At 47.6% G+C, this 23,945-nt stretch overlaps 1 protein-coding gene and 1 pseudogene across 1 annotated transcript; both read right to left on the reverse strand.

Annotated features, from left to right (window-relative positions):
* Positions 1-4,111: 4,111 nt before the first annotated feature.
* Positions 4,112-15,859, reverse strand: Exosc2 (exosome component 2). The gene is made up of 9 exons (XM_036186422.1): positions 15,729-15,859; positions 14,076-14,177; positions 11,797-11,842; positions 11,592-11,681; positions 10,318-10,383; positions 9,523-9,591; positions 7,655-7,831; positions 6,396-6,524; positions 4,112-5,636 (listed from the first exon to the last, which is right to left on the reverse strand). Exons 1-9 carry the CDS (start codon positions 15,848-15,850, stop codon positions 5,556-5,558), a joined length of 882 nt encoding a protein of 293 aa, XP_036042315.1. The 5' UTR covers positions 15,851-15,859; the 3' UTR covers positions 4,112-5,555.
* Positions 15,860-22,090: 6,231 nt separating this feature from the next.
* On the reverse strand, positions 22,091-22,485 carry LOC118581350 (annotated as a pseudogene).
* Positions 22,486-23,945: the final 1,460 nt, after the last annotated feature.

Here is a 23,945-nt window from a genome sequence, read left to right on the forward strand (position 1 = left end):
GGGAACCTGGGAAGAAGTATTGAGAAAGCAAGCATCATGATCCTTTGAGATAGGAAGAAGTTGAAGAAAGTGTTTGTTCAGGGTATATACCAGGCGCGATCCCGCATTCGTGTGTATGTTTGCACTAGTATGAATTCTTACCATGACATTTCAGTGAGACATGCATTCTCACAAATCCTAAGGCGAAAATGTCCAGGTTATGAAATCTCAAAAGCCTGTGAAACTACCCCACACCTGTGAACATTCATCTTCAGGCCCCCTAGCCTTCACTGTTCCTAGTACCTGGACCCATTTCTTTCTTTCTCTCTCTATCTCTTTTGGTTTTTTTGAGACATGGTTGCTCTGTCTGTCCTGGAACTCACTCTGTAGTCCAGGCTGGCCCCGAACTCACTGAGATCCTCCTGCCTACTAAGTGCTGGAATTAAAGGCGTGTGCACCTCCCCAGCACCTGGACCCATTTCTAAAGGGACCTACTCATCACAGCACTCAGTCTGCACTTTTACATAAAATGCTTTTCCCATAGCTGTGACTGAAGTGTCTCTTAAAGGTTGCTACTTCTTTCTCAGAAACATGCCTTTTCTACCGCAGCATTCAGTGCCAAGTAACTGTTGAGCTAATGTCAAGTTGTCAGATGTTACTGTGGATGTTTGGGAATGCTGCAGTGATTTTGTCCAGCTAAGCATTTTAGAAATGGTCTGCTAGGTTGAGAAGTGGCATTTCAGCTGGGCAGTGGTGGCGCACGCCTTTAGTCCCAGCACTCAGGAGACAGAGGCAGGTGGTTCTCTGTGAATTTGAGGCCAACCTGGTCTCCAAAGCGAGTTCCAGGAAAGGCACAAAGCTACACAGAGAAACCCTGTCTCAAAAAAAAAAGAAAGAAAGAAAGAAAGAAAGAAAGAAAGAAAGAAAGAAAGAAAGAAAGAAAATGGCATTTCAAGAGACACACACCTTTAACCTCAGCACTCAGCAGGCAGATCTGAGTTCAAGGCTGGCCTGACCTATATAAAGTTCCAGGCCAGCTTGAGCAACATAGTGAGACCCTGCATTTAAAGAAACAAAGGGAGGTGGGGGTGGGGAAGAAAATGGCTTGTCACTTGAAATAGTCCACATGAAGTAAAAGAAAACTTGTGCCCAGATTTACCAGTGGAATTTATAAATCCTAGTGAGTAAACTTTTGTTCCCTCTTAGAATAATCTTAGTGGGGTTTGTTTGGTTTGTTTTTTTGAGACAAGGTTTCTCTGTGTGGCTTTGGAGCCTTTCCTGGAACTCACTCTGTAGACCAGGCTGGCCTCGAACTCATAGATCTACCTGGCTCTGCCTCCAAGTGGGGGGATTAAAGGCCACCACTGCCACTGCCAGGCTTTCGCAGAATAATGTCGTCTTGTTTTTATTGGAAGTTTGGCGGTTGAACTTCCTCCTGTCTTGCACTGCCTGTCTTGGTGTGCCTGTCTTGGTGTGCCTGTCTTCGTGTGCCTTTGCCCCCCACTGACCCACTCTCACCCTAATCACTGCTTTTTCCTTTCTGAAGAGTCTTTTTAATTCCTATTCATGCCTTAACCATTTCCTTCCCAACCACATTCTTCATTCTCTAGTTGAACTTTAAACTGAACAACAAATCATAACTTTTTAAGAGGTTTATTTTTGCGTGTTGTGTGTGTGCATGCATGAGTTTATGTGCACCACTATCGTGCCTATTGCCAACAGAGTCCAAAGAGCACCAGAGCCCCTGGAGCTAGATAGAGTGGCAGGCATGGTTATGAGCTGGAAACCAAACCCAGATCCTCTGCAAAAGTAGTAAGTGCTCTTAATGACCACCTCGAATTGCAACTTTTCAATAAATATCTCATGAACCAACATTCGTTAGTTTTTGCTTTTGAGATGGGATTTTTAGCCCAGGCTGCCCTCAGACTTTCTATGTAGCTGAGAGTTCTTTTGTACCTCTGATCTGTCTGCAACCATCTCTCAAGTGTCAAGGTTACAGGTATGCACCACTAAAACTGGTTCAAGCAATGCTAGAGATGGAACCCAGGGCTCAAGAATGTTAGGTGATAGCCAGGTGGTGGTGGTGCATGCCTTTAATCCCAGCACTCAGGAGGCAAAGGCAGGTGGATCTCTGTGAGTTCTAGGCCAGCCTGGTCTACAAAGTGAATTCCAGGAAAGGCTCCAAAGCTACACAGAGAAACCCAAAGCTACACAGAGAAACCCTGTCTCAAAAAAACAAAAATAAAAATAAAGAAAAAAAAAAAAAAAAAAAAAAAAAAGAGTGCTACGTGAGCATCCTGCCAAAGCGTCGGCATCCCCAGTCCTAGCAACTAACACAGGTACTAAGCACCTATTCCTGTGCTGATGGACAGCGCTGAGGGAAGGTGCCATCTTACTTGAGGAATACTAAAGGAGGAACAGGCAGGCAACAAAACAGTGATCCAAACAAAACTTGGAGCTGGAGAGATGGCTCAGTGGTTAATGCACTGGCTGCTAATCCAGAGGACCCAGGTTCAATTCCCACCACCCACATGGCAACTCACAACCAGATGTAACTCTACTTCCAGGCCATCTGATGCCCTTTCTGGCCTTGGAAGATAACTGGCACATCATGTGGCACAGGCACAGACACACACACACACACACACACACACACACACACACTTAAAAATATAAAACCAGCCGGGCGGTAGTGGCGCACGCCTTTAATCCCAGCACTCGAGTGGCAGAGCTAGGTGGATCTCTGTGAGTTCGAGGCCAGCCTGGACTACTACAGAGTGAGTTCTAGGAAAGGTGCAAAGCTACACAGAGAAACCCTGTCTTGAAAAACCCAAAAAAAAAAACAAAAAACAAAAAAAAACAACAACAACAACAAAAAAAAAAGTGGTTCAACTCAATCTAACTTTGTCCTTACTTTCATAAAGCAAAGCTCAGTAACAAAACTTCAGCTTCTTATACCTACTACTGCACAGTTACACTTACCAAGGGCGCCCTCTGGTGGGCCACGGAAAGCACATCCCCAGCTGAAGATGCTTCTGGACCTCTCTACTGAACTGCCCTAAAGCAGTCAGTCACTGAAAAAGCATGCCCAGTAGCTTGGGAGGAACAGGTGAGGACAAATGATCTGGAGTGGGACTTAGGCTCCTATTCCCATCCCCTTAAGGGGTGAACAACTGCCAGGCAGTGGTGGTGCTTGCCTTTAATCCCAGCAACCTGGAGACAGAGGCAGGCAGATTTCTGAGAGTTTGCCTGGTCTACAGAGCTAGTTCTAGGACAGCCAGGGCAATACAGAAAAACCCTGTCTCTAAATAAATAAAAGTGGGGAAAAAAAGAGGTGAACAACCTGGGAAATCTGAGATAGGTGAGCCCACCTGAAGTGGCAGTACAGATACAGAAAATTCAGTTATCTCTGGTAGCACAAGATAAAATTAAAAGTTGTCATCTATGGCTCTGTCTCAGAAACACACAGTTGTCTACTGATGATACCATGTGTCGGTTAATCTTGATTGTCCACTGGATAGGATTTAGTCACCATGGAAAAAGGTCTCTGGAAGTTCTACCAGCAGGCTTCTGGATCGGGCAGAGGTGGAAGAACCACCTGTGTGCAGCAGCATCTCATTGCGTTGAGTTTGGGCTGGATACAAAGGAGAAAGTGGGTCAGCCGAACACCGGCACTCATCTATTCAACTGTGGACACCATGTGACCAGCCACTTCAAGCTGCTGCCACCAGGATGGACCATACTCTGAGCATATGGGCAGCACAAACTAGACTGAGTAGGTTACTTAAAATTTTTTTAAAAAAAGGAGTCTGGCACATCTTTAATTCAGCACTCAGCAGAAGCCGGTAGACCAGCTTGGTCAACATAGTGAGTTCCAGGACAGCCAGGGCTACACAGAAATAAATAGCCTGTCTCAAAAAAGAAAGGGAGGGAAAGACAGACAGATGGGGGGTCCAGGAGTTGGAGGCTGAAAAAGTGGAAGGGTGAATATGATCAAAATACATATTATACATTTATGAAATTCCCAAAGAATTTGTTGTTGTTTTGGTTTTTTGAGACGGGATCTCTTTATAGCCTTGGCTGTAAAGACCAGGCTGGCCTTGAACTCAGAGATCAACCTGCTTCTGCCTGAAGAGTGCTGGGATGAAAGGTGTTTGCCACCATACCCAGCATCCAAACAAGCCACTGCTCAGAGATGTCCTTGCCTAGTAATAAACACAAGACCCTAGGTTCCATCCCTAGCTCTGGCAAAAAAATACACAAATGTTTTGGGCCAGTTTTGACTGTGGGTAAGGATGCTTGTTGCCAAGCCTGGTGACCTCAGTTTGATACCTGGAACCCACACTGTAGAATTGACTCCTGCAAGTGGTTCTGATTTCCACATGCATGCACTCACACTCACGCACAAAAATATACAAAGTAAGTGGAAAAAATGTAAATCAGGGTACCATTTTTGGTTTTGTGTAGTGTTAGTCTCACTGCATAGCTCAGGTTGGCCTCCATGTGGAATCACCATGCTGGACCAGGGTACCCATTTTAAACAGTCATAAGAAAGACAAAGCATAGGAACTGGTACTCTGCACTGAGGACTTGTATCTTGTTTCTTCTAACTTTCCATTCTTCAGAAGTTAATACATCACCACATCAATTACATAAGGCAACGGCTTGCCTTTTCACAACTCCATTTTTGTTTTTTGTCAGAGCACAAAAAGCACTGTGGGCCCAGAACACTCATTCTGTCAGTTATTGGCAATGGCTCAGCTCTTACAAACCACCTTCAGGCAGGACAGGCACTACAGAGAATACTGCCACCATCTCAGGGACCATCTCAGGCCTGATGTTCCTAAGGCCTCCAAGCCAATTCCTGCTGGCGGGCATGTTGGAGGACCTGTGAGCTAGAGAAACAGGAGCAGCTCACACACTCACACACTGGGGGAACCCAGGTAGAGGGCAGAGAGCCCTTACCCTGTCACCAGGACACACAGTGGGACCAGATTCCAACAAAGGCTGGTTCATTTTATTCTTCTATCCATCTGACCGCTGGCCTAACTCTACCACCTCTTCTCCAACTACACACTTGTGCATTAAAGGAGATGGAAAGGAACTCAGAACAGACCATTCTGCTGGCACTGCATGGTTTTTCTTTTTCTTTGGTCTTCTTTTCTCTGGGGTGGGGGTAGGGCTGGAAATTGAACCCGGGGCCTTTCACGTGTTAGGAAAGTGCTCTACTGGAGCTATATCCCAGCCCAGCATGCTTCCTACTGGAGCAGCTTCATGGGGTGTTATGTGGCATGACTGGAAGACATGGATTCTCCAAGTTACTCCAAGATATATCATCATGCTGGGACACAATGCTCTGAAAGGGACCCGAGTGTCCAAAGCCACCATTCATTCCCACTCTGGCTTTGTCTCAGAACAGGAAGGAACAGGCCTGGCTCTGCTGCACTGATACAGGTGAGGAATGTGTTTGTCAGATCCTCCCTGGGCCACGTGGTGAAGATTGACCACACAGCAGACTCTTGCCCCTCCCATTGGCTGCTCCAGAGTCACACAGTCCCATCCTTCGGCACCTGGCCTCACCCCTCCTGTTCCAAAAGCCTCTGGCGTGTTTCTAGCATGATCTCCTCCATTACTTCTGGCTTTAAGATATCTTTGATCTGAAGGAAAACAGAAAAAGGTATGTGTTCATTCAAAAATAACCATAAATAGAACATTAAGTCAACTAAAATGAGGCAAGGAAGCCTGGCTAACATACACTGTCTGCAGGCTGTGTTCCATCAGAGATTGAGCAAGGACACTGTTCCTTCCAGCTCTAGTCCCAGCTTAAAAAGCAAGCAGCAAAGTGTCCTGGGACAGCAGATAGAGGCACAGTTCAGTCACTCATCAGAAGATGGCTAAAGGGCTGGAGAGGTAGCTCAGTGGTTAAGAATACTTGCTGTTCTTTCAGAAAACTCTGGTTCAGTTCCCAGCACCCACATGGCAGTTGATGGTAACTCCAGTTGCAGGGGATCTGAATCTAATGCTCTCTTCTGGCCTCCGCAGGCACCAGGTATGCACATGGTGCACGAACTTACACACATGCAGGCAAAACACCCATACACATAAAAAAATTTTTTTATATTTTTTTAAGTCAAGAAAAAAAATCTTTCTACTTATTTGAAAAAACATCAAGATGATGGGTGGATTTTGGAACAGGCAAGATGAAGTGTGGAATACTATTGTCATAAAAATATCCTACCTACACCTCTATCCTACACCAAATCTATAGCAATACTGGAAATATCTCAGGGAACATGGCAGGGACTCTTTAAGGTTGTCTCTAGTCTGGTTCCTGCCATGAGGTATGGGAAGGAAAGTGGAATGCTGAAGGAACATGGGAGCAGCTCACACACGGGAAGGGAGTCTGGGTGGAGTACCTGATGTGCAAGGGAGGCCTCGTAGCAGTACAAGATGCTAGTGTCATACAGCATCATTCGCTGAGTTACCAGCAAAACTATGCAGTTCCGAAGCCGGGAGATCACCTCTCGATCACTAAGGGCTACCGGCTACACAGGGACACAAAGGGGAAGGGAAAAGAAATACATACAGGATCCAAATAAGCAGACAGCCCCAGAACAGAGAAATCACACTGATTTCCACCATGAAACTCCATACCACCCTGGTGTTGGGATAATCTTTTTTCACACTGGCTGGCAGGAAAGCTCCAGGGATCCTCCTGTCAACATACACATACATACATACATACATACATACATACATACATACATACATACACACACACGGCAGCAACAGCAGCACTGGGATTATATGTGCACCAACACATCTGGCATTTTTACATGGCTTCTGGGGTTTGAACTCAGGTCCTCATGCTTACAAGGTAAGTACTTTACCACCTGAGCCACCCCCAGACCCTCTCTGTTGCTTCTTCAGTGGCTGTCTGTCTACGACCTTGTAACTTTGCCACCGTCACAAAGCTCAAGGCAGCCACTGAGTCATCTCTTCAGGGAAGACAAGTCAATCAGGTGCTCATGAATACTCTCTAGCTCAGACTCATTCAGAGCATAGCGTTTCCTCAGTCCAGACGGTGAGTGACCACAAGCCACATCAAGGCATCAGAGAGCAGCTCACACAGACAGAACCACTGTAGAGCTGCAGCACCTTTTGAGTACACTTGCAACGTTCTACATCGATAGAATCACCCAACGCTGCAGTTCTCAGAACACAGCCTACCTGCTAAGTGCCATAAGACTATTGACATAGTCAAAACAGTACTCAGCAGATAAAAGCACTTGCTGAGTAGACTCCCAAAACCCACATAAAAGCTGGGCAGAGCACAAGTCTATAATCCCACCACACCCATCAGGAAATCTTCAGAAGCTCATAGGAGCTCAGCTAGCAGAGACCTTCTCAAACAAGGTAGAGAAAAGCATGGATCAACAGCTTGTCCTCTGACCTCTACATGTGTCATGGCACATGATACCCGCCTGCTTCTCTCTCTCTCTCTCCCTCTCTCTCCCTCCCTCTCTCTCTCTCTCTCTCTCTCTCTCTCTCTCTCTCTCTCTCTCTCACACACACACACACACACACACACACACACACACACACACACACACACACACCAGATTCCACCAGCAACAGATACTCTCAACCAACAGCTACAATGATGCTCACTCACCTCCAGGTTTGCAACGAAGCCTCCAGCATCCTCATCTTTGTGCTCGGGTGTAGGGTAGATCCAGATGAAACCATTGTTACCCAGAATAACTGAAGCACCACAAGGCAAGTCGTGGAAATGAGTCTTCTGTCGTTTCACCAGGGAAGGAGACACCTGGACTAAAACTCCCTGACCTAGCTAGAGACAGACCATAAGGCAGGCATGGTAGCATATGCCTTTAATCCCAGCGCTTGAGAGGCAGAGACAGGTAGATCTCTGTGAGTTCAAGGCCAGCCTGGTCTACAGAGCGAGTTCCAGGATAGCCATGGCTACATAAAACCTGTCTCAAGGCAAACACACAAACAAAAACAAAAAACCAACAACAAAAGGAAAAAGGAAATGGATCAGAAGCCAGGTAGGGAAGCACAGCATCTGAAAGGCTGAGGGAAGGCTCATTAGGCTGTCTGAGCTATCAAGTAAGACCCCATTCCCCCACAAAAAAAAGCAAGAAACAATCAGTGAGAATGAATGCAAAGTAGGTTACAGAATACAAGTCCTGACATACCCCATCATTGGCCTTCCTATGGATACTGTTGTCACCCAGTGCACATAGAGCATGCACTTTGCAGAAAACATTTCTGGCCCACAGCAATTTATATATTCCAGAGAAGGTGGCAGTCAGGTTGATGAGATGGTGGTAAAGATGCCTGCTGCCAAGCCTGCCAAGCTGAGTTCAATCCCCAGAACCCACACAGTAGGAGATAACCAGCTCCTATAAGATGTCCTCTGACCTCCACACGTGCCATGGCATGCACATTTTATTTTTATTTTTATTTTTTTGAGCTGGGGATTGAACCCAGGGCCTTGTGCTTGCTAGGCAAGCGCTCTACCACTGAGCTAAATCCCCAACCCGGCATGCACATTTTAATTAAAAGAAAGAGGTTGCCAATATTCTGTCACTTCCCTTTGCCTTCTAATCCAGAGCAGGTGTGCTGGCTATTATAGAAACTACAGCCAATGAGGAGTTTCCCACTGCCCACATAACAGTTCCATTCCATGACCCTAGTTTGGATCTTAACCTCAAATTTCCATGCCACCCATAAGATGTGGTTCACTGAATTAGTAAACCCATGCCTGGTCTTGACTGGTCAGCTCCAGGTCCTCATACCAATAAGAAGTGTCTATAGGCTCTGGAGGTCTGCACACACAACACCTCCTCTTACATCAAGAACATGGTGACAGCTGCCACTTCATTAAAGGACACAGCTTTTTGTTCCTCTTGGAAAATGAAAAGCCAAGAAACAACCATACCCTAATGTGTCCTAGGAAGCATGCTGTCTTTAAAATACGTGACCTCAATAATGGAACCTCACAGAAGCAGGCAAATTTCATTTAGAGGCTGGAATGGGAAATTCATCTTTGCTAGCAGTAATATCTGCCATGTTGACTACACTGCAGACATGGTTCTACCATGCAGCCAACCTCTCAATACTAGGTTGACATCTCCCAGAGGGAACAGAGAGCCTTACAACCCCAAGGGGCTCTGCTAGAACAGGCTCCTCAGGAGAGAAGGATTTAGGACCTTAATTACCCTTTGTCCTGCCACAGGTAGCAGAAACCCCTCCCCCCCCCAGGCCCTGTGAGCACAGTCAGCCATTAGTCCTAATCAACTGGGCTCTATGTTGTTGCTTTTTGTTGTTTTAAGACAGGGGCTGTAGGGAGAGGTTGTCTTACTATGTAGCCAGACTGGTTTCCAATCTGTAGTTCTACTTCAGCCTCCAGAGGGCTGGGATTACAGGGCTGTGACACACACCCAGCTACCTAGCAGGCCTTCAAGTCAGCAATGCAGGAAGAACTGGACGTGGAGCAGCCTCCCAAGCCTGACTTACCTTTCCGTATCTCAGGCTCCTCGTGTGCAGAGAAACAGCTCCATCCGAGAACACTGCCTGGACCTCCGCCTGCCCAGGTGGTGAAGGAACAACAGCAGCCATGGCAACCCACTCTGTCATCTGCATGCACCCAGCTTGCCCTTCCATCACCGACAAGCCACCCTGCCTATCTTACATGACCGCAGGGGACATCACTATGACCTCACTTCTCCCCTTGGTTGGCAAGAGTATCTTGATACAATCTTTTCTACTCTCTGGGGTAAATGTTCATATCATTTAGAAAATTTGAGGGCTGGGGAGGTGGCTCAGTGGGTAAAGATACTTGCCATCAAGCCTGTGACCTGAGTTTGATTCCTCAGAATTCACATGGTGAAAGAAAAGAACCAACTCATGCAAATTGTCCTGACCTCTACATGCACAGAATAGCAGTGACGCACACATAAACAGTGTGTAGTCAAATATTTTTAAGATAAAAAATGAAATGTGGGTCTAAGCCAGGAAAGATGGTCTATGCCTGAATCTCAGTACTCAGGAGGCTGAGACAGCAATGCCATATTTGAGGCTAGCCTGGGTTACACAGTGAGTTCAAAGCCAGCCTGAGCTATCCTTAAAAAAGATGGAAAGACAACTGTGTCTAGCTTGCACCATGGATCACGTTACCAAAGCAAGGCATCGTTCTGAGCTAAGGAGAAAGAACAGGGGAGGCTAGGACACCGGCCAGCTCAGAGCCTGCCGAGGTTCCTTTCCTCTGGTCAGAGGGCACAAGCGCACTTGCAGCCCTGTAGGTCAGGATACACTGATGAGGTCTCCTTCCTGTAAGAAGCCTCTCATGGCCAGCTCGTCCTCAGCAGATCTTCTCCTCTGAAACACAGGAAAACGACCACATGACACAAGTCTCACCCTCAGGAAGAGCTCTTTCCACCGCTGCTTTTGCTTGAGGCCCGGGAAGCCATGGTATTTTAACATGAAGAGCTATGACAAGAGGAAACCTGAGTCACTGAAGAACCAAAGAGGGACCCTCCTGAGCTAACCCAGACCCTCTGCAGCTCATGAGTCGATTTCCCCACTCCCCCACCACACTCCCCCCAGACTGTGTCTTGTGTCTGTCCGTGTGTCTCCCTTCTTCTCCGAGTCCCCAGCCTCACTCCACCCAGACTCCAGAGGCCCCCTATGGAACCACCACCCTGCTCCCATGTCTCTTCACTCTCCTGCCGCCATATGGCTCAGCTGTCTCCTGTCCCCCACCATCTATAAGCTCTTTAAGGGGCTCAGGTGTGCCTCCTTTATTCTGGACTCTCCATAGGACCCAGCTCAGGAAGCCTCTCTGAAATATATGATGGAAGTGAACCATCACTGTCTGAATAACCAAATGCTGTTCAAGTCATTGAAAACTAAAGACAGCCGGGCAGTGGTGCTGCACGCCTTTAATCCCAGTGCTCGGCAGGCAGGTGGATTTCTGGTGAGTTCAAGGCTAGCCTGGTCTACAGAGCAAGATCCAGGACAGTCTCCAAAGCTACACAGAGAAACCCTGTCTCGAAAAACAAAAAACAACAAAAAGAAAAGAAAGAAAAAGAAAACTAAAGACGTGGGGCTCAGTGGCGCACGCCTTTAATCCTGGCACTCAGGAAGCAGAGGCAGGCAGATTTCTGTGAGCTCCAGGCCAGCTTGGTCTACAGAATGAGTTTCAAGATAGCCAGGACTACATAGGGAAACTCTGCCTCAACCCCAACCTCCCACACCTGCAAGAGAAAAAAAAAAAAAAGAAAGCTAAGGCCAGTCCTTCATGAACATCTTCCCTATGTAATGCCGATGCCCCAAGAAAAAGAAGTAAGCACCAAGATGCAGGGGCCTTTCTCCCCAGCTCCATCTTGGGAGCCCACTCCACGGGTGTTTCTGGTCTTAACACACACTAGTTGCTGCCTATGTCGGGAGACCAGGGCCAGGAGAAAAGCCTATGTTCACCAAGGGAACAGACTCCATGACAAACAGGAACAGTGTAAAGCAGAGTCCTATGGTGGAGCAAAAGCCTCAGAGCTCCACTGGACAGTTCAGGGCAGGTAAGCACTTACCAGCTCCCCTCCGGGCAGATTCATGGATGAGAGGAGCAAGACAGAATCCAACCTGGAATTGGTCTCCACTTTCCACCTCTTCTGTTGAACCTATATGGAAAATGTAGAGCAGCATCTCAGGCACCTTCTTCATACAGCATTTCACAGAGTGAAGGTCCACCTCGGAGCCACCAGCCTCCTTCACTTTGTAAAACAGCAGCGTTACCTCTGTGATTCTCCCCACTACAATGTCTCCTACTTCTCCATTGTATCTGCAAGAGAAAGCAGAAGGCTGCTCAGAAGCCAGCGGGCTGAAGAGACCAATCACTGTCTGAGACCGAGTAAACAGGCGGGACTCAGTAAGTATCTTATTTAGCAAACGGCTGTAACTACAGTGTTTAGACCTGGGGACTTCAGAATCTCCCTGTGTATTAGCCATCCTTAAAGAAATTGCTCACTGTGAGCCGTTCCTTTAGATTGCTTGATTATGTGACAAATTAAAACACGGAGTACTCACCTGTGAATAGGGATGAGTTCATCATCAAGCAATGGAGGAGAAAGGAAACTCTGCAACAGGTCACCGTCCATGGGGCTCCAACTGCTACCTCCCTGCTGCCTGCCTGGCTCAGGAACTCTGCTGGTGCCTCACCCTGATTCCAGTGGCAAAGTGCTCTTTGCTAAAGCCCAGGCATTAGACTAGGTCTCTTTCCACTCACAGCTCCCTCACTTACAGTGAGCTCAGAGTTTTAATGGTGAGAGGCTGGGGCACATCCATAATCCCAGCTCTTGGGAGGTGGCGTCGTCAAGCTATCCACTATCAGTAGCCACACAAATGGCTCATGAGCACTTCTAAAAGTAAGGAAGTGAAGCCTGTCAGCAGCTGCTTCCCCTTTCCACAGCAACTGTGCTCTCCCATTCATCCCCGGGTCAGTAAGTGCTTACCACCAAACCCCTAAGCCCCCCACCCCAACCTCCCATGCTTAAGCCAAAACCTTGGAACATCAACCTTGATTCCTGTCCACTCTGGGATAAGCTCAACACAAATCCTGCTGATGGCATCTTAAAATACATGAAGGAAACAAAGACATCCAGACTGGAAAACAGGAACTAAAATCATCTCTATTCTGTTAACTATCCTTGGAGACATCAGTTATTGCAAGTGAGCAATGTTCCTACAGAAAGAGAACCCCAAAGAATAAAGTCCAACACCCTTTCATGTAAAGACACTCAGAAAACAAAGTACACAGAGGAACTCGCCACTACCCCTCAGTGCTGTGCTGCTACCCTCTTGTGAACCACCACTGCTCTGTCATTTTGTTAGACAACGACAGTTCCCTAGTCTAGCTCCCTGTCCCCTTCAATGTCCATAGCAGCTACAGCAAGTTGATTAAGACATAAGCCAGAGCCAGGCGGTGGTGGCACACACCTTTAATCCCAGCACTCGGGAGGCAGAGCCAGGCAGATCTCTGTGAGTTCGAGGCCAGCCTGGTCTACAGAGTGAGATCCAGGAAAGGCACCAAAACTACACAGAGAAACCTTGTCTCAAAAAAAAAAAAGACATAAGCCAGATCACAGCTTTCTTTTGGTCAGTCCCTTCCAAGAGCTTCCCAGATCACAGAACATAAAACCCAGCCATCACAGCCAGGCAGGGTGTTGATCACCTGCCCAGCTCAGCCCCTGATCTCCTCTGTGACCACTCTGCTCCATCCCACTGGCTTCCCTTCTAGACTAACCTTTATGGGCTGCTTCTAAGTACTTGGCCCTGTGTTAAGTACTTTACATGTAGCATGCCACTGAATTCTAACAAAAACCCTGACGTGGTACTAAAAGGAAAGTACCCGAGGCTTGGAGGGATCAAGTGCCATGAGGAAACTTTTGAAGCTCACACTACTACCTCTCAGGATGTCCTGGGAAGGACAGTGTTTATTTGGCTTACAGGTTACACTCCATCATCAAGGAATGCCAAAGCGGGAACCTGGAGGGCAGAACTGAAGCAGAGACCATGGAGGAACACCACTTGCTGGCTCACTTCCTAGTCTCAGACTCAAGCTTAGCCAGCATATTCATTCTCTTCCCTACCTACTCCCCAACTTAGACAGGGTTTCTCTACATAGCTCTGGCAGTCCTGGAACTCACTCTGTAGACCAGGCTGTCCTGGAACTTACAGAGAGCCACCTGCCTCTGCCTCTCCCAAGTGATGGGATTAAAAGGTGTGCATGGTGCCTGGCCCTCCAACCAGCATTCTTGCACACCCCAGGCCCACCGGGCCAGGGATGGACTGGGCCCTCCCAACAGACATGCCCACAGGCCAATCTGATGGAGTCAATTCTTCAGTTTAATTCCTGCTTACCAGGAAACTCCCGATTTGTGTCAAGCTGGCAGCTGAAGCTAACTATGATGTACAGCTGAATTCAACGTAGCAAGCCTATAGCAGGACAGATTGTGGAGTGGGGTGGGGAGTGGGGGGACGGAAGAGACCTGTGTACAACCCACACTTGTCCTCACCTGGTTTTCAAGGCTTTCACACAGATCAGCTTGTTCACTCTCTCCACGGAGCCAGCCACAGATGCAATGAGCTTCTCTTCCCCCATGTATGTCCCATGGCCCCTGTTGAAGGACAAGGCCACAAAGAAAGGATACCATGTTACACTGGAGGTCACCTCTCCCAGCTAGAAGAACCTAACCGGCTCCTCCTGCCCTGAGCCTGATGCACTCCTCAGAGTGGACATCTCCGTCATCCTGAACAGGACAGTTCAGGTGTCACTTTCCAACAACCTACCTCCAGTATCTCAGGCAACACAGCAGCCCTCCCTCCCCACTGCTGCCTCACCTATCTCATTCCCAGCCGCGCTCCCCGACCTGCCCGCCCTCCGCGACCTGCCCGCCCTCATCCACAGCTACAACTGTCTTTCTTTTTTTTTTTTTTTTTTTTTTGGTTTTTCAAGGCAGGGTTTCTCTGTGTAGCTTTGGAGCCTATCCTGGACTAGCTCTGTAGACCAGGCTGGCCTCGAACTCACAGAGTTCACCTGCCTCTGCCTCCCTAGTGCTGGGATTAAAGGCGTGCGCCACCACTGCCCAGCACAACTTTCTGATGGCATTTCCTGTTTATGTCTCCTTGCTAGATCGTAAACTCCACCGGGGCATAGGTTTTCACTTCTGTACCCCAACCACATAGGATATGTTGAAAATACAAAGGAATGAATCCTAATACTTCTACCATCCAATAACCTTAAGCTTAAAGCTTAGAGGAAATGCTATAAACGTTTTAACCTCATTTGTAAAAAAAAAAAAAGAAGAAGAAGAAGAAGAAGAAAGAACTTGGTGTGGTAGTCACACCTCTGAGTCCACAACTTGGGAGGCAGAAGCAGGGGGACCTCTGATTTCCAGGCCAGAGTAGTCTACACAGTAAGTTCCAGGACAGCTAGTGTTATAGCGAGGCCCTGTCTCAGAGTGGACAGATAAAACGATGCAAAAGGGAAAGACTGGCTACCTAACACAGAGTTATCTTTGGTGGTAATACAATGCGAATTTGCTTTTCTGCCCTACTGTTCGGTTCATATAATCCTCACTACCCTACCAACTACTGGCGTCACCGCTGTCTTCAGGGTGAGGATACCGCCCTTAACAGGGTGCTACGGCTCGTGATAACAGTAACGACGGCAGCTGTCCGGCTCCACAGTCTGCCCTAACTACCACCAGATGCCGATGCTGGCCTTTACATGGTAAGTTTGTACACTTGGGTGCATCTAGCGCTGTGTTGGCTCAAAACCGGGCTCCTGGCTGAGGTGACACTGAGGGAGGTGACCAAACCAGCAACGCCCACCGTCCCTTAGAGGGCTGTGAGGAGGGTCCTGCTCCCAGCTCTCCCCAGCTCTCCCTCCCCAGGAAGGCTCAAAAATCTTGTTCCAGGCTGAGGACCCAAAAGTTTCGGACGCCGTAGGTCAAATGAGAGTCAGGGGCTGAGACAGGGTCACCCAAGATGAAGAGAGAAGCAAGAGGCTCGGAAAGAGGGGGCTAGTGTGGATGCTAGGATGTGTCCCGGGTACCTCGGTAACTTAGACACAAGGGGACAGGAAGCCGGGTTTCCGGGGCAGCAGGCCACGTGCAGGGCTCTGCAGCCGCCTCCTGAGGCCTTGGGCCCCCCAGATCCTCACGTACCGCATGAATCCTGTGTCCGTGGTGATCGTGTCCCCCGGTACCACCAAGTGTTTCTTAGAGTCGCGGCCCAGGCTCTCACTGAGAGGTTTGCGAGCCTTAGGAAGCCTCATTTCCATCGCCATCTTGGCGCCAATGACTTGCGCAAGCGCAGCTCTACTCTCGGGGCAACAACTCCCGCCCACCTTCAGAGCAGTGACCAATAGGAATGCATAGTGTAGCGGCCATGTTGACTATTGGCAACTATTAAGTTAGCCTGAGGGAGGGAGGAGGGCGCCAAACTGTCATATTTACTATTGGCAAGGAAGCACCCGTGGGATAATGAAGTCTCATGTTGTAAAGGAGTGTGATGTTTATTTGGTTTGGTGTTGAGATGCTTGTTTTGCTTTTGTTTTTGTTTTTGAGAAAGGGTCCCGTGTATGGCTGGCCTCAAACTCTGTGTAGTCGAGGATAACCCTGCTGAACTCTTGATCTTCCTGCCTCTACCTCCCAAGATGTGGGATTACACGAGTTTGAGTAGGTTATGGTTTTGTTGTTGTGGTTTGTGGTGGTGGTTTTCGGTTTTGATTAGCTTGTTGTTTTATGTGTATAAGAGTTTTGCCTGTATGTATATCTCTGTACTACTTGAGTGTCTGTTGCCCACAAAGCTCAAAAAAGGGTGTTAGAGCCCCTGAAATTGTAGTTACAGGTGTTTGTGAGATGTGGATGCTGGGAATCAAAACCAAGTCCTCTGACAGAGCAGCCAGTGCTCTTAACCACTGAACCATCTCTCCAGCCCCAGGTTTAGGTGTTTTTGAGACAGGGTCTCATGTAGTCCAGGATGATCTCAAACCAGCTGTGTAACCCAGGATGTCTGTGAACTCCATCTCTTTCTCCTCCACCTCCCTAGTGCTGGAATTACAGATGTGAACCGTCATGCCAAGCTGTAGTAAGAGTTTTTGCCCAAACTATTCCATATTCATTATTCTATTTATTGTTAGCCAAGTCTGGAGATTGAGAAGTGAACCTTGAGTTTTTCCATCCAACTCTAAACCACTATAATCTTGTGTTTTACAGGCTGGAGATCAGGACTGGGAGTGGGATTTACAGAACTCACCATCTGAATACTGTGCCTAGAGGGCCTTGTATTCTATGGTAGAGCTACCTACCCCTTAGGGGCTGGTTTGAGTCCTTGCCTATTGCCCCCTTGGCTCTCACTGTGCTTTAGGAAGGACCTCTTCTGAGTGAGCAAGAGAGTGTGTCTTTTGAAAGGTGACTATTGGGCCATGTGGCAGTGGTGCACATGCCTTTAATCCCAGCACTCGGGAGGCAGAGCCAGGCGGATCTCTGTGAGTTCGAGGCCAGCCTGGGCTACAGAGTGAGATCCAGGACATGTACCAAAACTACACAGAGAACCCTGTCTCAAAAAAACAAAGAAAGGAAGGAAGGAAGGAAGGAAGGAAGGAAGGAAGGAAGGAAAAGAAAGGAAGGTGAGAACGTGACTGTTGTAAAGCCAGCCACACGTGGCAAGGCAAGTGTATTTGGTAGGGAGGCCACGTGTACACACAATACAAAGATCTTTGCTTATACTTACTTACACAGACCAAGCTCTGTGAGAGGATGCTGTTCGGTAGTGGGTGGAAGATCGGACAGATGTTTCCTGTGGCTTTGTCTGAGCCTCCTGTTTAACAGAGGCTTTCCCTGGTCCTTCTTCCCACCGTTCACTAACCCCATCTCCCGGCCCTGAAAGCTGGAAGCTCACTGAATCTGTTTATCTTTTGTTTGTTTGTTTTGAGAGGAAGTCTCTCTATGTAGCCCTGCCTAGCCTAAACTCACTAGGTAGACCAAGCTGACCTTGAACTCACAGAGAGCTGCCTGCCTCTGCTTCTGCAGGGATTAAAGACGTGCACCCCATGCCCTGCCTCAGCACATTAAATTTCAGCCTCACAGAATCAGCCACATAGTTCTCCACTCAAAAGAAACTTGAGAGGACCCTAAAGAAAATTAAACTAAATCTGGTCTCACTCTCCTGAAGACCCACCTGACCAATTGTTTATAGATCTCCAAAGGTCAGCACTTCTTACCCTAACCATTGCTTACAAATACACTTATCCAGAAAGCCGACCCTGCCAAGAAGTCAAGTCACTAAGTAGCCACAGTCACACCTTTCTCCCTACCAGGAGGAGGCCAGCTAGAGTCCAACTGTTGAGTCAACTGTGGCCATAAGAGGGCGATGTTATCCTTTAAGACATCCCAACCCAAGCTGCAAGGCCTCAGGGAGCATCCCTAGACCAAAACACTGGTCCAGTTTCATCCTTCAGAGAAAGACATTGCCTTAACTCTGCTCATCCTCACAGCACTCAGGAGCCTGTGCCAATGAGATGACATTGTGGATACCTAATTATAGAGAAGGAAACTGAGGCCCAGGAGGGATTAGAATTCACATAGCAAAGGCAGCTAGCTTCATTCAATTCCATGTGCTACCCATTTTTCCCCAGAGCCCTTGCCATTAACCAAACATCTTCCAAGTGCTCACTGATCCTGTGCTGAGTCCTCATGGCCCTATGCTGAGTGCTCACTGATTCTGTGCCGAGTCCTCACTGGCCCTCACTGACCCTGTGTTGAGTGCTCACTGGTCCTGTGCTGAGTGCTCCACAGGCATGTTCCTTACTCCTCAGTCATCTCATCCAGGAAGAGTTCACGCTATTTCCAATGACTGCCCAAGGACACTGAGTCCCCCAAACAAACCTAGAGCTGGGTCTGGAACTCAAGATGTTAAATTTCCATCCAGTTGCTCTCTCTGCTCCACGCTTCCCTTTCAACAGCAGTAGTGCAGTGGGTACCTGGAAACAGCTGCACATCTGGGTTGTGGGCTTCTTTTGTTTTTATTTTATTGACAACTTCTGTTTGTATGTGTTCACATACACCCAGGACAACCTGCAAAGCAGGTCCTCTCCCTCCACCACCCAGGCTCCTGGGATCAAGTTGTTGTCAGGCCTCACAGCCAGCAGCACCACCACCATCTCATGAGCAGAAGTGCAGTCCAGAAGTCTGTGATTTCAACAGCAAGTCAGGTCTGCTATATTTAGTGTGCTTGTGTTTAGATATTTATATGTGCACATATGTGTACAGATGTGTACATCTGTAGAGGTCACAGGTCAACATTAGGTGTTGTCCCCCACCTTATATTCAGACACCACTAAGGAGATAGACTCAGCTCCACGCTGTCACCTCAGCAGCCTGAAGACTGCCTTGTTCTTTTAGGAAGCTTGACTTAGGTCAAGCAAGGGTTTGTGGCTTTGACACAGAAAATAATTTCAGGACTAGCTAGTGTGAGACAGAATTGATTTTATTAAGACATTTTAATAAAGTCTTTAAGCACAAGGGTTATGTTAGGAGAAAAAGATACACTCAGAAAGTGATACATGCCTAGAGGTGGGCACGGGCCCTCAATGCAGAATCAGGATCTGTTTGTTTAGCATTAGCCTTGTATACCATTCTCATGGCTTTCAAGTTACACGTCGTCAAAAGGTTGCTAGGAAAACTCTCTGCCTTTTTTCTCCCTTTGATGAGTAAAGGATGGCTCTGATGGTGCTTTGGATGGAATTATGATCTGATAAGGGGAAATCAGGAACCCCTAGGATTGTACAGCAGGCTTAGGGCATGGCCTTGCCCTGTAAATAGAGTTTCTGGTGGAATTTCTAGAAAACTGCAGGTTTATACCTGGGGAGGGAAAAAGGTCTGAAGCAGATTTTAACTGCCCTGTGATTCTTCTCTGTTGACAAGAGGCTTCAACCAGATTCCCATGAGAGAGGCTCTTTTTTCCCCTAATACCCCATAGTTTCCCCCGCCTTTCTATCCTGCCAATTTGGAGTTCATCACTTTAATTAGCTACTTATACAGTACTGGGGTTACAGACACTTGCCACCATGCCATCTTTTTATGTAGGTGCTGAGGACCTAAACTCAGGTCTTCATGTTTGTGCAGCAAGCATTTTGCCAACAGCCAACTCCCAACACACACACACACACACACACACACACACACACACACACACACACACTATCCAAACTACACAGACAGTAAAAGGGAGCTTTAAAAACTGGATCAACCAGGCAGTAGCGGCACACACTTTAATCCCAGCACTCAGGAGACAGAGGCAGGCCGATCTCTGAATTCAAGGCCAGCTTGGTCTACATGTGCATCCCAGCTGCAGGACAGGCGGTCTCCCACTGGCTCATGTGCATCTCAGCTGCAGGACAGGCGGTCTCCCACTGGCTCATGTGCATCTCAGCTGAAGGACTTTTGCCTTGTTTTATTCAACATGTATCATCCATGAGCAGCAAATCTGGCCTGGAGAGGGCAGCCTTAAAACATTTGTTGAAAAAATGAGGGGCTGGAGAGATGGCTCAGGGGTTAAGAGCACCGACTGCTTTTCCAGAGGTCCTGAGTTCAGTTCCCAGCAACCACATGGTGGCTACAACCATCTGTAATGAGATCTGGCACACTCTTCTGTATTAATAATAAAAAATAAATTTAAGAAAAAGATTGCAAAAAGAAAAGAAAAAATGAGAAATTTTTACCAATATTTGCTTCCCTGTCTGCTCATTATCTGTCTCCCCACAATATGTGAGACAAATGATTCACTAGGCCCAGGCATGACACATTGTAAGCCCTTTCATTTTCTTTTCTTTTTTTAAAATGATTTTTTTATTTTATTTTATTTTATGTGCATTGGTGTTTTTGCCTGCATGTCTGTGTGTATTGGATCTTCTGGAACTGGAGTTACAGACAGTTGTGAGCCGCCATTGTGGGTGCTGGGAATTGAACCTGGGTTCTCTGGAAGGGCAGCCAATGCTCTTAACTGCTGAGCCATCTCTCCAGGCCCTACCCTTTTATTTTCTGTATTCTGACTTTTTTGTTTGTTTGGTTTGATTTGGTTTGGTTTTTCAGAGCTGAGGGCCAAACCCAGAGCCTTGCACTTGCTAGGCAATCACTCTACCACTGAGCTAAATCTCCAACCCCTGGTTTGTTTTTTTTTTTTCAAGACAGGGTCTCCTCCTCCTCCTCCTCCTCCTCCTCCTCCTCCTCCTCCTCCTCCTTCTTCTTCTTCAAAACAGGGATTCTCTGTGTAACAGCCCTGACTATCCTGGATCTCACTCTGTAGACCAGGCTGGCCTCAGACTCACAGAGATCTACCTGGCTCTGCCTCCCAAGTGCTCGAATTAAAGGCATGTGCCACCACTGCCTGGCTCTTGTTTTTTTGTTTTTTGTTTGCTTGTTTGTTTTGTTTTGTTTTTTGTCCCCCCCCCAAATATTTATTTATTTATTTATTTATTTATTTATTTATTTATTTATTTATTATGTATACAGGTTTCTGCCTACATATATGCCTGCAGGCCAGAATAGGCACCAGATCCCATTATAGATGGTTGTGAGCCATCATGTGGTTGCTTGGGAACTGAACTCAGGACCTCTGAAAGAGCAGCCAGTGTTCTTAACCTCTGGTCCATCTTGATAGCCCTGTATTTTGACTTCTTGAGGACTTGCTTAACCTAAAGGCACTCATCCCTTCCAGATTTAGCCAGTTCCTAAGAACAAAATCAACTCACCCGAGAACACGCTTTTCCTCAACCCACACCCTACTTTATGGGAGATCTGTCACTCAGGGTTACCATCCACCTGCCCTACTCATCTCGGGGATACAAGAGATGATACAAAGAGATACAAGATACAAAGAGACAGCCCACATGTCACAGAGCCTGCTACAGTCTCAGTGGGCAAAGTGCTTGCTGCACAAGCCTGAGACCTGAGTTTGGATCCCTGGTACCTACCTAAAAGCAGACACAGGGTACCCATCAGTAACCCTCGCCCTGGGGACCCAGAGACAAGTGGACCCCCAGAGTTCACTGACCAGCCATCCTAGCTAATCTGTGAGTTCTGGGCTCAGTGAGAGATACTGTCTCAAAAAACTAATGTGGAGAATGAGAAAAAAAGATACTGACTTCAACCTCTGGTTTCCAAACACGGGCACACACATGTGTATGTACACTTCAAACACAAGTGCTCATGCATGAATGCATATACACGGGCAAATGAAAGAAAAGAACGCCTGGCATAGCAGTGGGGCATGTCCTTCAGGCAGATCTCTGTGAGTTCCAGGACAGCCAGAGCTACATAGTGAGATCCCGGCTCAAAAAATCAAACAAACAAAATACAGGAAACCCCTCGGCCACACTAGCTCCTCCTGCCTGTGAGCAGTACCTACTCCTTTCTTCTTATAGTAATTTTCATGTCTGCCTGTCTTACATAAAACAATTGCTGGGCACCCTTGGAACAGTTCTCAATACATATTTGCTTTGTTTTGTTCTTGAGACAAAAAATATTTATTCATTCTTGCATTTGAAGTACTCTTCAATGACATCCTTGGCCCGAGATTCGTTGTCATAGCCCTTAACCACAACACAACTGCAGCCGAGACTTTGCATGGCTTGCCCTCTTGATCAGTTTTACAAAGACCTACCCATCCCCCTAGTTTCTTGTCATCAACCTTAATTAGGTTGAGTTGGCGCTCAGCACAAAGTTCCCCCACCAACTTGATATACATAGGCTCATCACAATTGGATGCAAGCACACAGAGATGAGTTTGGCCCTTGTCTAAGGCTTCGGCATCTTCATGGATGCCACGTGCTGTATTATTGTGGATGAGGGTGGTCTTCAGCACATGATGTTAAGGAGGATTGACGTCCATCTGTTACACTCCAGCATCAGTGCCTTCTTTGGCCAGGGTGGTGGCTGGATTATGAGGGAGGCCAAATCTTTTCCCTTTTTTTGGGAGAGGGGTGTTGTTGAGACAGGGTTTCTCTGTGTAGCTTTGACTGTCCTTGAACTCACTCTGTAGACCAGGCTGGCTTTGAACTTAGAGAGATCCACCTGCTTCTGCCTCCTGAGAGCTGGGACTAAAATTGTGTGCCACCATGCCTGACTGAGGCTAAATCTTTTTGTTTTTTATTTAACATAATTTCTTTATTGAATCTTTTTGAATTTCACATCATGCACCCCAATTCTGCTCATCTCCCAGTCCCTCCATATCCTCCCCTCCCCCCTGCAGCAACCCCCAAGGGAAAATTTTAAAAAATCAAACCAAACCAAAACAAGCAAATAAACAAGCAAAAACAAAAAGAAAAATAAAAAAAACAAAACAACAACAAAATCCTCTTAGCTCCTCCATCTTTGCCTCCTCTCCAACATCTCTTCATTGGTCCTGGTGGTATTGAAAGCTGAAGTGTGTCACACAGTATATACCCTTTTGTCCAATGAGCTTTACTTCCAAATGTTCATTGCAGTGAGTCACTGGTCTGGTTCAGAGCCTCTGGTTTCTGGTACACCATCATCACTGGACCCTCACTAACTCTCCTCTCAGCCCAGAGTCATAGAGCTCCTGACAGATTTCTCAGAACCAGTCCCTTCATGAGCTCCAGCAGGTCCTAACTGGGGTAGATGTTAGTTAGGGTAGGCCAACCCCAGGCCCAGTAGGCCTGGGTGGTAGTTGAGCTGGTCATTCCAGGCCACTGGGGCTACCCCTCGGGGTAGGGGAGGGGCCAAATCCCCTACACCCATGCCATCAGGGGCAGCTCTCCCCTGCCTGTGGTAAGGAGCCTTCTCTACCAGGTGTGTGTGTGTCGGGGCCAACTTTCTTGATGCAGCATCCAGCGTAGGGCAGGACCAGCTATCCCAGGGCCAGCAAAGGGCAAGGCCAGCTCAGCATAACCCTCTAATTCCATCACACATGGTTCCCATGGCCCTCTGAGGTGACTCATGCCACAGACATCAACACCGACCCTGGCTGCAGTAGGGCCACAGACCCAGAAATGATCCTTGGTAGCAGCCCAGATCTGGAAATCATCATGGCCCCAAGTGGCTGTGCAGGCCACCCAGACAAGCATGGCCCCAGTGGCAGCATAGCCCTCAGACACCAACACGACCCCAGGTGGTGGCTCAGCATCTAGGAATCCAAATGCCCCTCAGGCAACAGGAGTCATGGACAGCAACACAAACTCTGACTGCTATCGGGCCAGGGACAGCCCTGCCCTCAGCTTTCCTCAGTGGTTTTTAAGCAAGACCATGAACACCTCACAGTTCCAGAGTTCTTCAGTCCCTCCCCTTCTATGCGCTGGACCTGTTCCTGCCTCTCTAGAGGTATATGTTGGAAATGCCTCTGTGTGGCAAAGGCCCAGCCAA

The sequence above is a fragment of the Onychomys torridus genome, chromosome 4 (assembly GCF_903995425.1).
Source record: "Onychomys torridus chromosome 4, mOncTor1.1, whole genome shotgun sequence".
Classification (NCBI taxonomy): domain Eukaryota; kingdom Metazoa; phylum Chordata; class Mammalia; order Rodentia; family Cricetidae; genus Onychomys; species Onychomys torridus.